Source organism: Carcharhinus amblyrhynchos, chromosome 18, assembly GCF_965287045.1.
Source record: "Carcharhinus amblyrhynchos chromosome 18, sCarAmb.v2.hapA, whole genome shotgun sequence".
Classification (NCBI taxonomy): Eukaryota; Metazoa; Chordata; class Chondrichthyes; order Carcharhiniformes; family Carcharhinidae; genus Carcharhinus; species Carcharhinus amblyrhynchos.
The window spans coordinates 5535445-5550978 of NC_137341.1; the positions used below are offsets into that span (position 1 = coordinate 5535445).

At 42.5% G+C, this 15534-nt stretch overlaps 1 protein-coding gene across 2 annotated transcripts in view; it reads left to right on the top strand.

Annotated features, from left to right (window-relative positions):
* Positions 1–14540, top strand: part of cdip1 (cell death-inducing p53 target 1) — a 37760-nt gene extending 23220 nt beyond the window's left edge. For both annotated transcript variants that reach the window (XM_080206296.1, XM_080206297.1), the window contains exons 4-5: positions 4198–4480; positions 11735–14540. In XM_080206296.1, the coding sequence (XP_080062422.1) occupies positions 4198–4480; positions 11735–11846 (395 nt within the window). In that variant the 3' untranslated portion in view covers positions 11847–14540. The remainder of the gene's footprint in view (positions 1–4197; positions 4481–11734) is intronic.
* Positions 14541–15534: the final 994 nt, after the last annotated feature.

The window sequence follows — 15534 nt, forward strand, 5'->3', positions numbered from 1 at the left end:
ATACGGTGTCTTGGCGTTTATTGGTAGGGGGATTGAATTTAGGAGTCGCAGCGTCATGTTGCAACTGTACACAACTCTGGTGCGACCGCACTTGCAGTACTGTGTGCAGTTCTGGTCCCCACATTACAGGAAGGACGTTGAGGCTTTGGAGAGGGTGCAGAGGAGGTTTACCAGGATGTTGCCTGGTATGGAGGGGAGGTCATATGAGGAGAGACTGAGGGATTTGGGGTTGTTTTCGCTGGAAAGAAGGAGGCTAAGAGGGGATCTTATTGAAACATATAAGATGATTAGAGGTTTAGATAGGGTGGATAGTGATAGCCTTTTTCCTCGGATGGAGAATGGTAGCACGAGGGGGCATGGCTTTAAATTAAGGGGTGTTAGTTATAGGACGGATGTCAGGGGTAGGTTCTTTACCCAGAGGGTGGTGAGGGATTGGAATGCCCTGCCTGCTGCGGTTGTAAATGCGCCTAGTTTGGGGGCGTTTAAGAGGTCTGTGGATAGGTTTATGGACGAAAAGGGATTGGTTTAGATTAGTGGGTCAGTGCTTTTTTTTAAAAAAACTGGTCGGCGCAACATCGTGGGCCCAAGGGCCTGTTCTGCGCTGTAATGTTCTATGTTCTAAACCGCCCCCCCCTTTATCTTGAGGCTGTGCCCCCTAGTCCTACTGTCCTTTCTGAGCGGGAAGAGTCTCTCCACCTCTATCCTATCCATCCCATTCTTCATCTTATACGTCTCAATGAGATCTCCCCTCATTCTTCTAAACTGTAACGAGTACAAGCCTAGTTTATTCAGCCTCTCCTCATAGCTCAACTCCGGTGAGATGAGGGGGTTGGACTATGAAGAGAAGCTGAATAGACTGGGTCTCTACTCGTTGAAGTTGAGCAGGCTGAGGGGGCATCTTAGAGGGAGAGAGATTCTTCCTGCTCAGAAAGGACAGCAGGACTAGAGGGCACAGCCTCAAGATAATGGGGGTGCAGTTTAGAACGGAGTTGAGGAGGAACTTCTTCACTCAAAAGGTGGTGAATCTCTGGAATTCTCTGCCTGTTCAAGTGGTGGAGGCTACCTCGCTAAATATATTTAAGACACAGGTAGATAGATTTCTGATAGGGGAATTAAGGGTTATGGGGAGAAAGCAGCAAAGTGAGACTGAGCCACTTCAGATCAGCCATGATCTTATTGTACGGCGGGGCAGGCTCGAGGGGCTAGATGGCCTACTCCTGCTCCTATTTCTTATGTTCTTACGCCCATGTAAAAATGAAATGATTTTGAGTGGCAAATGGATTATTTGCAATTGACGTGAGGGGTTCAGATTTTACTCTTGAGTGAGAACTTTGGCACGCATATTTTTGGGGCATGATTCTGCTGCTTCATTTAAATCCAACGTTTTGTGAACCAGATCTCGAATTCAAGAAGAGTAATGTACTGCAGATGCTGGAAATTTGGGTAGAAGGATGCTGCCAGACCTGCTGAGTGTTTAGAACCTTCTCCACCATTCAGTTCGACCGTGGCTCAACTTCAGTTTCTCACTATGTCCAATATCCGTTGATGTCATTTAGGTCTCCAGTAATCTGTCAATTTTTTTTTACATTTATTTATTAGTCACAAGTGAGGCTTAGATTAACACTGCAAGGAAGTTACTGTGAAAATCCCCTAGTCGCCACACTCCAGCACTCATTGGGTCAATGCACCTAACCAGCACGTCTTTCAGATTGTGGGAGGAAACTGGAGCACCCGGAAGAAACCCACGCAGACTCTACACAGACAGTGACCCCAGCTGGGAATCGAACCCAGGTCCCTGGTGCTGTGAGGCGGCAGTGCTAACCACTGGGCCACCCCTTGTCTTGAACTCGCTCAGTGATTGAGTTTCTGCAGCCCTCTGGGTTAGGGACTTCCAAAGATTCACCACCCTCTGAGTGGAAAAAGTTCCTCCTCAGCTCAGTCTTACCCTTATTCCCAGCATTTTCTGTTAAAAGGATTAATAATTTAAAGAGGAAACTCATTTCTGCATTTTTATAAATGCATGTGTCATTGGCTGATAACAACAGATAATGAATTTGTTTACTGATCTCATCACTTTTAGTATGTGGAGCAGGCAGACAATCTACTGGACACTGCAAATAAGTCAAATAACTTGCACTTCAAGCAGTGGGCATGCTATTTGGGATAGTCTTGTCTCGACCTAGAGGTTGATATCTGTCGAGTTCCTGTGTGAAAAGAAGGGTACAATCTCAAGGTGGTTGCAAGCGCTTGTAAATCTATGGCACTGATTCCAGACAGATTGACCCCCATGTAATTCACTTGGAGACTGGCTGTTGTCTAATCGTTGGATTATGTGAGACAGAAGGGCGGTGTTTTTTCCAGAGTTCACACCAGCTCTTTCAAAGAGCAATCCAGTTAATCCCACTCTTTGCTATTTTCCCGTACGTTTCCCTTTTTTTTTCTCTCCATTTGGAATTTATCTAGCTTCTTTTGGAAGGCTACAATAGAATCTGTATCCATAACCCTGCTGGTTAGTGCATTCGAAACTCCAACTCCGTGGCGCGTCATTCTTTTCCTCATGCTAACTGTGGTAATGGTTACTGAGCATTCAGCCGTTGGAAATCGACTAAATGAAGAAATCGACCCTGCTCGCATTGAATGCTTTGAATAAATCTCCCTCCTCCCCTCCCCAAAGGAGAAACAGCTCCAACTTCTTCTGTCTATACAGAAAACTCTAATCCTTTATCCCTAGAACTACTCTAGTAAATCCTTTCTGTACCCTCTCCCAAGATGGCAACTCTTCCTCAGGGTAGTGGCCTGAACAATTAGGCAAATTTAGATGAAATTGCTTTTGAGAATTACCTACTGCTCCATGACAGACACTGACTTCAATGATGAACCCACCATGGGTGGCACAGTGGTTAGCACTGCTGCCTCACAACACCAGGGACCTGGGTTCGATTCTCAGCTTGGGTCACTGTTTGTGTGGAGTCTGCGTGTTCTTCCCATGTCTGTATGGGTTTCCTCTGGATGCTCTGGTTTCCTCCCACAATCCGAAAGATAAGCTGATTAGGTGGATTGGCCGTGCTGACATCTCCCTCCGTGTACGCCAACAAGTGCTGTAATGTGGCAATTAGGGGATTTTGACAGTAATTTAATTGCAGTTTTAATGTCAGGCTATTTGTGACATATAAATTAAACTTATGTGGCTACATCACAGGTCGCATCTTACTTCACGGTACCTTTTGCTGAATAAACCTGTTGTTCTGCCTCAATCTGTATTGCACTATTGTGGGAAATTATCACTTTGGAGTCGGACTTGGTGCAACAATACAGATTTATTTAACGAAGCTTTGTGGAGAAAAGGCACTGACACTCTGCAGTACTGGGCAGCTACCTTCTCTGAATACAATAGGAGCGGTTGATTTTAATACCTTTCAGACAGTGGATAGTCCGGACATTTAGCAATTAAACACATCGTTTATAGTTGAGTCGGATCAATAGTTTAACACACCATTACAGCCGGACACATAGAGACATTGGCATTTAATATTGCATTGTTTCCTAGAGGAAATGTAGTCATGCTATCAATGACTGACTTAGTTTTGGTCTATACATAGAGTAACTGGTTTTCCTGCAATTATGTATTCCTGTACCCATTTATGGCTGTTGTCCTCGGGCTGTCCTTCTCTTAAGTGCGAGGAATAGATTCTGATTGTGTAGATATAGGAATGTAACCATCTCAAAATTCAAAAAAAGCTGCATTTCTTTGGAGGCAAGGTGCAAGTGGTTAGGTCTGCTGCCTCGCAGCACCAGGGACCCAGGTTCAATTCCGGCCTCGGGTCACTGTCTGTGTGGAGTTTGCATGTTCTCCCCGTATCTGCATAGGTTTCTTCCGGGTTCTCTGGTTTCTCTCCCCCCACACACCCAGTCCAAAGATGTGGGGGTTAGGTTGATTGGCCATGCTGAATTGACCCTAGGGTTGGGTCAGTGTGGTTATGGGAATGGGACTGGGTGGGATTGTGGTCAGTGCAGACTCGATGGGCTGATTGGCCGCCTTCTGCACTGAAGGGATTTTATGACTTCGTTTTGAGTTTTGGTGTGAACCGAGAAGTTTTTTAAATTAATGATCAAGAACCATATTTGTGCAAAAAAAATTATATGAATTTAGTTGCCTTTAACAGGTATTGATAAGTTTTCTTTTTTTTTCACTGACAGGTTACTATCAGTCGGCTGGTCCATACCCACCGCCAGGCCATTATATGCCCCCGGGGCATTACCCACCCCCTCCCGGACACTACGCTCCTCAGAGTGGACAAACGGCGACTGTTATAGTTCCCCCGGGTGCTGCGACGACAGTGACAGTACTGCAAGGCGAGATGTTTCAAGCTGCACCGGTACAGACCATGTGCCCTCACTGCCAGCAGACCATCACAACCAAGATCACTTACGAAGTAGGCTTGCTGAACACTTTATTCTGCCTCTTCTGCTGTTTTGTGGGGTAAGTAACTGGCACAGCAGCACGGTACAAGCAAAAGCTTGTGGAAATATCTCGATTTGTTTAGTTGCAAAAATATCTCAAAAGAAGTCAGAAGTCTGTGATAAATTGGTCAGACTGGATGCAGGGATGATGTTCCTCCTGGCTGGGGTGTCGACAGCAGGAGCCACAATCTCAGGGTAGGGCGGAGGCCATTTGGGACTGAGATGAGGAGAACCTTCCCCGCCCAGGGGGTGATGAAGCTGTAAAATTCTCTATCGTGTATTATCACATGAGGCTGTGGAAACCAAATCGCAACGTATTTAAGAAATAAATAGATTTTGAGATAACGAAGACATCGACAGGTGTGGGGAGGAAGTGGGAGTATGGCGTTGAGATAGCTCTACGATAATGAATGGCAGAGTAGGCTCGAGGGGCTGAATGGCCTACTCTTGCTCACTTTTGTTGTTGGACATATTAAATTTGATGTGTACATTCGTGGCCCTCCAATTAATTACTATGCACCTATTTTAGTCATGCCTGAAAATGTGATCCGCATTCCTTTGAAAACTATATCCAAATTGTTGACAGACATTGCTTTTTTGTGTCCTAAGATGTATAGGTAGATGGATTAGCTGTGGTAAATGTGCAGTGTTACAGGATAGGGCGGTGGAGGGGTCTGGGTAAGATGCTGTTTCGGAGAGACGGTGCAAAATCAATGGGTTATTTGGCGTCTTTCTGCACTGTTGGGATTCTATGGTTCTAAGTGGTCACGGCAGAACCTTGTGGGACACAGATAGTCCTTTCAAGCCACTCTGAGAAACTGCCCTAAGCGTCTACTCTGTTTCCTCCCATCTAACCAGTTTTTGACCCTTGCCTTTTCTGCTGCTCTGACACTTGTTAGTATTCTCTAGTAGTCTCCTGTCAGATACCTTGGCAGCCATTTTTCTCATTCACCATATCCATCACGTCATCTCAACAAATTCCAATAGGTTTGCTGAGCAGATTATTCACGTAAGTCTTCTCAACCTTGCCCTTCGCCTGAGGTCTAATGACCCTCAGGCTAAATCATCACCAGTCAGCTCTCTCCTCAAAGGGGAGAGCAGTCCATGGTCATCAGGGCCTATGACAACTTTACTTAAGCATTCTCTTCGATTCTGAAATCTATGTTGACTAATTCTAATTGTCTTTGTCATCGAAATACTTAGTCATTTCCCCTCCCACAAATGACAGTTCAAAGTGGCGATTATATTGGCTGTGTTACTCTAAATGAACACTGATACATTAGTTTTAAGGCTCCTACTATCTCTTCAAGTTCCCTCAGGATCCTTGGTATATCCCATCAAATTGTAGGACTTTTTCTTTTGGCTTCACCAACGATTTAAGGTGCTTCTCTTTTAAAGGCATATCTCGTCCAGTTTTTTTCATCAATTTATAATATTTACCCTGCCCCGACTTCCCCATGCTCTTGATTGTAAATACTGAAGTGAAATAGCTGTTAGCTTAGAATAAACACAATGTTGGAAGCACATGTTAGGTAGTATCTGTGGAGAGAGTATATTAATGTTTCAGATCAATGACCTGTGATCAGATGTTCTGAAACTTTTACTCTGCTGCTCTCTCCGCAGATGCTGCCAGGCTTGTTAAGCATTTCTGGCATTTTCCATACCTCCTCCATTAGGTATGGATATGATCGGTGCGACTTGTGGGCTGAAGGGCCTGTTTCTGCTGTCGTGTTCTAATTTCTAGCATCTGCAGTATTTTGCGTTTTAGTGAACGTCCATTTTCACTTGCCCTGTATCAGCTCACGAGCCTCTCCTCGTGGGATTCCCGTTTCTAACAGTTGTCTTCTAACGTGGAAAGCTGCAAAGGAGTTTAGTGTTCTTCGTAGATTTTGAGATTCTCTCCTCAAACTCCCCTCATTTAATTATACCTTTGTTAATTTGCTTGTTTTATCATTTTAATCTTGCCTCGAGCACGCTACGCCCTTCCGTTCAATTTGTGTTAATTATGAACGTATCCTTTAAATTGTGGGACTGAGGTAGTCTTTTTGAATGGTAAATATTTAGTGAGCAACTTTTACAATATCCTTGAAAGTATGTCATTAATCATGGTCCTGTGTGCTAACTTCTCTTCAATTTACCTGGTTCACTCTTGCTAAAATCTCCCTTTCCAAACAGTACCCTTTTTTTTTGTTCTGAGGTTTTACTCTTCTCTGTTTGGACCCAGCCTTCTGTTTGGACTGCTTCTGAGCCTCTCGCCTACACTTGCTCGACTCATCTGCCTGATGTCTTTCATAACTTACAGCTGTAGCAGCAATCACTCTGAGTTTGCAGGAATTTGGACATTCTGCTCTGGCCTTGAAAGCATTCTTTTCCGTTAACTCCCTCCCTGATACGGTCAATGATTACATGGAGTCAAAGCACGGAAGGAGTTCATTCAGCCAGTTGAACCTGTGCTGGCTCTTTGTAAGTCCTATCGTCTTTCCATTTCATTCTCGTCCTGCAATTGCCTTCTGAAGGCCAAGATTGAACTTGCTTCCACCACCTTGGATTCTTTTGCCTTTCAACTTAAAACTGTACCCTCTTGTTCTTTGATACATGCATCAACGGAAAAGGTTTACCTCTGTTTGCTTTGTCTAGATGCCTCATGGTTTTGAACATATCAATGAAATCTTCTGTCAACTTTCTCAAAGGAGAACAGGCCAGTTTCTCCAAACAAACCATGTGACTCAAGCCCCTTATCTCTGGAAGTGTTCCAGTAGACCTTTCCTGCACCTTCCAAAAGTGTGTTGCCCGAAATGAAAGGCTCAGAATACTCTTGGAGCTGAGCCAGTGTTTTTAGAAAGGTGGTTCATAACTCCCTTACTTTTATCCTTCGTGCCTTTTAATTGAAACACTATTTGGGGAAACAGCCATTCACCTCTAATGTTCCATCACTTCACCAAGTTTGCATTCATTTATAAAATTCATTAACGGGATGTGGAAATCATTGGCCATGCCCATCCCTAATTACCATTGAGAAGGTGGTCATGAAGTTGAATCACTGCAATCCACGTGGTGTAGGTACACCCACAGTGCTGTTAGAGTCCCAAGATTTTGACCCAGCGACAGTGATGGAGCGACAATATATCTCCAAGTCAGGATGGTGAGTGACTTCGAGGGGAACGTTCAGGTGGTGTTTCTGGGTATGTACTGCCCGTGATCTTCGAGATTGTAGCTGTCGTGGTTCCTAAGATGCCTTGATGAGTTCCTGCTGCTTTTTATTCCAAGGCCTGCAACTTTACTGGCAAATGTATCATGTGGCACTTTAACAAATACCTTTTGGAAGTTCATATTTACGACATCAACCCTATCTGTTACTGCAAACATTTAATGCGAACAGGTTGCCTTCACCGGGACTGAGCTGGCTTTCCTTGATTAGAATTATTGCAGCGCCGATGGAGTACATTTGACCCATCGAGCCTGCACCAACAACAATCCCACCCAAGCCCTATCCCGGTAATCCCACATATTTACCCTGCTAATTCGCTGACAATAAGGGGCAATTTAGCACGGCCAAACCACCCTAACCCACACATCTTTGGAATGTCGGGGGGAGACCGGAGCACCCGGAGGAAACCCGTGCAGACTTCACGCAGACAGCGACCTGAAGCCACAATTGAACCGGATTTGGGTCCCTGGCACTGTGAGGCAGCAGTGTTAATAAGTGTGCCACCCTGTATATTTGTCTATTCTTTTCCAAGTGACTGCTAATTTTTTTTCCCAGAAGTACACTGTCTGGCCTGTCGTTGGTAAGCTGATCACGCTCCCTTTCGTCAAGAGTGATACATTTGTGGTCCTCCAGACCTCTTGCACCATCTGCATATCTAAGGCGCAGTGAAGGGTTATCGTCAGTTCTTCCCTCAGCATCCTCAGATGGATCTCGGTTAGTCCCGGGTGGCTGTTGGTCAGGATGTGGAGATGCTGGTGTCGGACTGAGGACTTGCGGCTTTTGGACAGTGCAAGAAGTTGCTGGAATCCTGGGACCATCAGCACGTGCTTCTGCCACGGGATGGAGTCCAACAACTTGAGTTCAGAACTGAAGCCAGGGACACAGCAGCTGAAAACAGACCCTGATGAGAAAAGAGGGTGGGAATAAGACAGGAGAACCCCACCAGCCAGTCGGGGGTGGGGAGGAGGGGAGTGGAAGCTATCAAGTAACGTTAGGGCTGGAGTAGGCCAGGGAATAACATCTGGAGGTAGGGAAGAGCACTTGAGGGTGAGAGTGCAAGTGCTGTGGCAAAGGTGCAGGTCGGCCACAGAAGACGTCCGTGGCAAATACCTTTAACCATCCCTGGGAAATGGGTTTTCCGTCTCTAATCTTTTTTTATTATTTTTGAATTAATTTTACTTCCTGCTTCGTATTTCTGCTTCCTTTTATCCTACTTACCCCATTTCTTGGTTTAAGTATTTCTTCACTTCCCTGATTTTATATCTGGGTTACCCGTTCATAAGCTCCCTTTTTCTAGCCAAGTGAAGTCCATGCTTACAAAACAATTCCCATCTTGTCCAGAGCGAAAGGGAAATCCTCCTTTTGACAGCATCCTTTAACTTTGTATTGTGCTTCCTGTCCATCTCTATTTTTGTGCACTGAGGGTTATCAATATTATTAACATCCTTTAAGTCATGCTTTGTAATCTGAACTCTGATTGCTTCAGGTCTTTTTTTTTCTTCTGCCTTCATGTGAATCTGTTTTTGGATTTTTTTTTCCAGCTTTTCAGAAATGTCCCTCGCCCACTTTAGATCGCAAAAGCCAGCGTTTGAGTCCTCTGAACGATCAACCCTTTCAGTTCCACTGCATTCATTGCTGATGAGTCTCACCAGCCCCTTCGCACCATCTCAAGTTTGGTGCCATTTCAATGCATCTGAGGGTCCTGCCCAGAATTGCCACCTCCCCACAGAAAGCCAGTCACTGCAAGTGTGATAGGATGATTGACTATGCGTATTTAGTCCACCTTGTCTCATTTTCTCTACTCACTGCAGCTTCCTCCAGCTCTACACCACCTCCAGAACCCTCACCTCCATAATGCGTTGAGTTATCGACAATTCTCATTCGAGTTACAAGTCCTTGAGTGGACTCAGTTGGAGCCATTTCTGACATTTGTCCTCGTCTGAGTTAACACCTGTTATTTGATATTTCTGCATATTACGACTTATTGACTGTAACTGATAGCTAGCTATAACTTATTCTTACCTACCTTCAGTTGAATGACTCCCTCCCCAAAGCCCCCACTTTGAAATTCACATTCGAGTCACGTCTCTATTTTCATTTGGTTGCCGTCCCATCAATTAACAGAGTGTAGCATCAATCAAAAATAACTAGGTTGAGCTATAATACCTGTGTTCAAAATATAAACTCAATGGAGGGGCTGGTTGGCGAGTGTATGGATCAAATTAACATCGATAGCACAGAACTTGATCCCATTCCAGCTGAGGTAGATTTGGGGCCTGCCTCTGCGCCCGACTCAGTAGTAAAATCACATCTCCGGTATTTTTCTGTGATTTGGCAAGTGATTGCCAAGGATCTACAGAGAATTGAATCGTGTATATCATTATTCTTACCCAGTTTGATTTAATTATTAGTTTGTCGATGTTCAGCGGTCATAGACCAGCTATGTAACTGGGCGGAAAATTAGCTTTACACGTTGAATGGAAAAAATGAACAATACTGTGCAGGAACAGGCCCTTGGATCCTCCAAGTCTGCACCGATCACGTTGTCCTATCTCGACCGACTGCCCGTACCACACTATTCCCCGGCTGTTCGTGTCTATCCAGATAAGTTTTAAATAATGTGAACATGTCAACCTCCACTGCCTAACTTGGCAGCGCATTCCAGAGCCCCCACCACTCTGTTTTAAAAACACCCCCCCCCCCGGAGCCTCACCAAACCCCCCTTACCTTGAACTTGTGCCCCCTTGGAACATGTAACATGTGGAAAAGAGAAAAATGAAAAGGAAACTTGGATCACGCCGAGACTATTATTCCAGATCGGATTCAGTGTTAAGTAAATATGGTGAACCAATTTTTTTTTTCTGAAAAAGCAAATAGAATTCTCAGATTCATAAGTCAGTTCAGTGGAAGACTGGTACAGACGATATGTCACATCTGGAGCACTTCGGTTTTAATCACCATTGAAGGCGATGTTGTATTTGAAAGAGTGCTGCAACAAAATTGATTGACCCTGACTCTGAAAATGAAGTATGCGGACAGTTTAGAGAAGATTAAACTTGAGACAGTTAGTCGAGTACAAAATAATACATTAGTTGAGCCCATCGGACCAAATGATATGAATGTGCTTTTGTGGGAAGCGTCTGAGATTTTCTTCTGCGCTAAAAGATAATAAACGTGGAATAATTCTCCAAATAAGGCAGCAAGAGAATGTATTATTCAGAATGCAGTTAAATGCCTGACTGGTGAGACAAATTTGATGTACCAGCTATTTTTTTTAATAGAACTTGGGACTGCTCAAAAAGATTGATCACACGCATGGAGAGTTCAGGATTAACATTTCGGGACCTTGTGACAAATGGTGAATTCAAATGCAAATAATTTCTCTTTTTTTCTCTCTCCTATTAACTTGATATTTAGGGGAAATTCTAAACAGATTGTTGAAGCGAGTTTGCAGTTGCAGTTACTGTGATTGTTTCTTTGTGGTGGGAGAGCGTTAATAAATTGTGACGTATACGATTCTCGGGGAACACGACAGGATAGATGCTGAAAGATTGTTTCCTCTTGTAGGAGAGTCTGGGACCCGAGGGCATAATCTCAGAATAAGGGGATTCCCATTTAAAACTGAGGATGGGGAGGAATTTCTTCTGAGGGAAGTGAATCAGTAGAATTCTTTACCACGAGAGCAGTTGAGGCTGGGCCATTAAGTATGTTCGAGACTAAGATAGACAAATTTTTAAGAAGGGAATCAAAAGTTTAATTACAGATTTGAGGCAAAAACACCACCGAGGGTGTTGCAAATTTCTTGTGTGGCTATTCCTATAGAAATACCCAGTAATGCGTTGGTTTTTAATGTAAGTTAAAATGCACAGGATTTGTTTTGATCGCTTGAGGCATTCCACTCCACAGTACTAGCAAGGCTGTGAAAATTACGGGTACGACTGGTAACGTCTCTGCTCCGTTTTTCAATAACCTCTGACGCTACTGTTTGATCTGCAACAGATTTAAGTCATCAAAATGTGGTAACTTAAGTTTTTTACCGATGTTATTTTATTTGTTTTAATGCAGGTGTGACTTGGGCTGCTGCTTAATCCCCTGCTTAATAGATGATCTGAAGGATGTGATGCACACTTGTCCAAACTGTAAAGCTTACATATATACATACAAGCGGGTATGCTAACAGCAATCCTGATCCTGCCCGAGAGGTGTTGCGATAACCTTAAAATGGCAAACTTAAGTGTTCATTTTTATTTTGATTTACATGTTGTATTCTGTATGATTGGGATACTTGCAGCATTGTACTGCGCTGTAATTACAAGCAACTGTGGATGCCTTATTGCAGAACATATGATTTAAGTTCAAGAATTTATTAATGTTAATTCCATGCAAACAAGATAAATGTCAGTCATACCCTAACAATTTAAACTTTTAAAGTTCCCAGTGCGACAAAACCTTTAAGATAACATTCAGTTTTAAATCCTGAGCCATTTGTATGTCTACATTTTGATTATTGTGCTGAATGATGTTGGGAATGAAGGGAAAATAACTGGTTTAGGACATCTTTCACAATCTGCCTTCAGGCCCAAAATATTGCACATGGCAGTGATATTTTTGTGATGCACTGTTTATTTTTCAATTATCATGTTTAATAATTTGTTAATGTGCTGTGTAGAAAACAAACGTGTGTGTGTGTGTGTGTATACATGAAACCCCAGGGAAAATAAATATTGTCTCACTCCTAATGCTTCTTAACGGGAGCATATATGCACGAATGTGTTTTCCAATATTATTTGCGTTTGTTGTCATTTTAAGACTTGCATCTTATTCAAGTATTTGGTGTTGCTCCTGGTACAGATTTTGAAACTGACAGATTGTTGAGAAAGGTACCGAGGTGGTAAAGAGGGCATGTTTTAGAGTATAGTATTTATTTTGCTGAGACGAAATGTTGTTGCTAAAATATGAAGTTCACACTTGTCGATTGATTTTTTTTTCTGCCACAGTGATGGTTTAAAAGGGATCCAATGCAATCTGAGGTATGAGAAATGACTGTGGCTGACTTGCGATTGCACTATAAAACACTATGTCCTTTTTAACCCATATAATGAAGCTTGTACAGCATAGTTTCTAAAACTTAGAAATCCAATGTTTAAAAGACACAGCTTAGATTCTGTCAATCCATGGAAGAGTTTGTCATTTTAAAAGGAGTCTGTCTGTTAGAATACAGATCACTGCACCAGGATCTCCTGATAAGTTCTTTATAGTAGTGTTTTGAAATCTTGTACAGTGTGGAAATCTTGGGATTATATATTTCAGAAATATAAATGTAATGACAATGCTCTTGATGCTTGTGCAATTTTCAGCAGCTTGCAAGTGTTGCCTTGGCTAAGAACTTATGCAACATATGTGAACCTCTAGTATTATTTGTACTGTACGACTTGCATTATGAATTGCAAAGAATTGAAACAAAGTGTATTCTGCTTTGAAAATAAGTGAATGCAGCGCAAGAAATTTAATGAAAAATATATCTATCTATGAGGAGGACCGATACCTGCGGCAAATCTCTTTCCATCCAATATACTTTGTGCCCATCACTTACGCGTCAATTTAATATTAATCAGTGTTATTAGATGTGGTACTCGTTGATAGTTAGAAACGCACTATCTTAGATATTAACAATGTCTTGATTGTTTGGTTCAGATTGCTATTAATTCTAACAGCAGGAGACCAAAAGATTTTTTCCTGACAAGATAGGACAGGAAGCAAAAGTATTTGACGTGAGCGGCCTTTTCTTTTTCCACCTTGTTGTGACATTGTCAAAAGGGTGTCTTGACACAGGGATTTGTTTCTTTCCTTTCATGACTACTGTGAATGCAATATATTCAGTCCTCCAATTCTGTTTTGTTAATTGAAGTGAATTATTGTGAAAGGATTACACGCAAGCTGTTTTCTCACATAGGCTGCATTTTCTGGCACTTGCAACAAGTGTCTTCTGTTGTAAAGACTGGTATAGCTAATGCTGTTTTTTTTAGATTGAAAACATGCCATTTGAAGTGGGCTTTCTTATCGTGGGCCTGCACATGGAGGATATTTGTGTATACTGTGAGTTATTGAAGAGAAAAAGCAAATCATGTTTATTTACCCCCATATCGAAGTTTAATCATCCTGATGGATATTGGGTACCAATTTTTTTGACTGTGGGTGGGAGTGCTAATTGTCTGACCTGTGACTTAAAAATACTGCATTAATTTTTTTAACAGCATCACAAGAATGTTGCCTTGGTAACTGTAAAATACTGCATTCCTTTTTAAAAATAGGTCTATTTATGTTCTGGGTTGGGGAATGCAATCTATTCCTTGACGTCAAGCTTCTGCACCAGTTAAGTACACCGTAATTGTCAATTAAGCACATCTGTCGATACAAACTATAATTATTGCCACAAGCGCAGATGCTAAATTGTTTTGCACTATTTTTCTTTAATGCTAGATTTTGCGCACCTGCAAAGCTAACACGAATACTTGCCTTCTTCACCTTCACATGCTAACAATCAGGACAATTTGTGTATTGTTGATGTGACAAAAGCCTGTCTGCAGACAACTTGGATTTAAATTTTAACATGTTCACCTTGTAGTATCTGATCACTTTTTTGTATTTAAGTGATATGTGGTAGTGTTGAAATAAGAGGCAGTACATATTTAATGCTAAAGTTCTTGCTGGGAAAAATCTGTAGCTGATTTTTTTATGTAACTGAAATGATTAGTGGTTGTCAGCTTGTATGTGCAAGCTAATTAAGCATTCCATACATGTACATGCATTATCTTATCCAATGTACAAATGAGTATATACAACTTGGAGATTAATAAATGCTTATGGCACAGCTTTGTTGTGACACTTAATTTTGATCTTGGCTCAAAAACAATTTATTTATAGCATTACCCAATGGTTATAGCACAGGAGGCCAGTTGGACAGTGTCCGTAAGAGCAACCCACCCACTCGAACTGACGTAGACTACAGCACAGAAACAGGCCTTTTGGCCCTTCTTGGCTGTGCTGAACCATTTTCTGCCTAGTCCCACTGACCTGCACCTGGACCATATCCCTCCACACCCTCCTCATCCATGTACCTGTCCAAGTTTTTCTTAAATGTTAAAAATGAGCCTGCATTTACCACTTCATCTGCCAGCTTATTCCACCACTCTGTGAAGAAGCCCCCCACCGAATTTTCCCTTTTAAACTTTTCCCCATTAACCCATGTCCTCTGGTTTATTTTTCTCCCCTCGCCTCAGTGAAAAAAGCCTGCTTGCATTCACTCCATGTCTGTACCCATCAAAATTTTACACACCTCTACCAAATCTCCCCTCATTCTTCTACGCGACAGGGAATCAAGTCCTAACCTGTTGAACCTTTCTTTGTAACTCAGTTTCTCAAGTGCTGGCAACATCCTTGTAAACCTTCACTGCACTCTTTCAACCTTATTAATAACCTTCCTGTCATTAGGTGACCAAAACTGCACACAATACTCCAAATTTGGCCTCACCGATGTCTTATACGACCTCACCGTAACATTCCAACTCTTATACTCAGTACTTTGATTTATAAAGGACAATGTTCCAAAAGCACTCTTTACGACCCTATCTACGCCACTTCTAGGGAATTATGTATCTGTATTCCCGAATCCCTCTGTTCTCCTGCACTCTTCAGTGTCCTACCATTTTACCTTGTATGTTCTACCTTAGTTTGTCGTTCCAAAGTGCAATACCTCACACTTGTCTGCATTAAACTCCATCTGCCATTTTTCTAGCTGGTCCAAATCCCTTTAAGCTTTGAAAACCTTCCTCACTGTCCACTACACCTCCAATCTTTATATCACC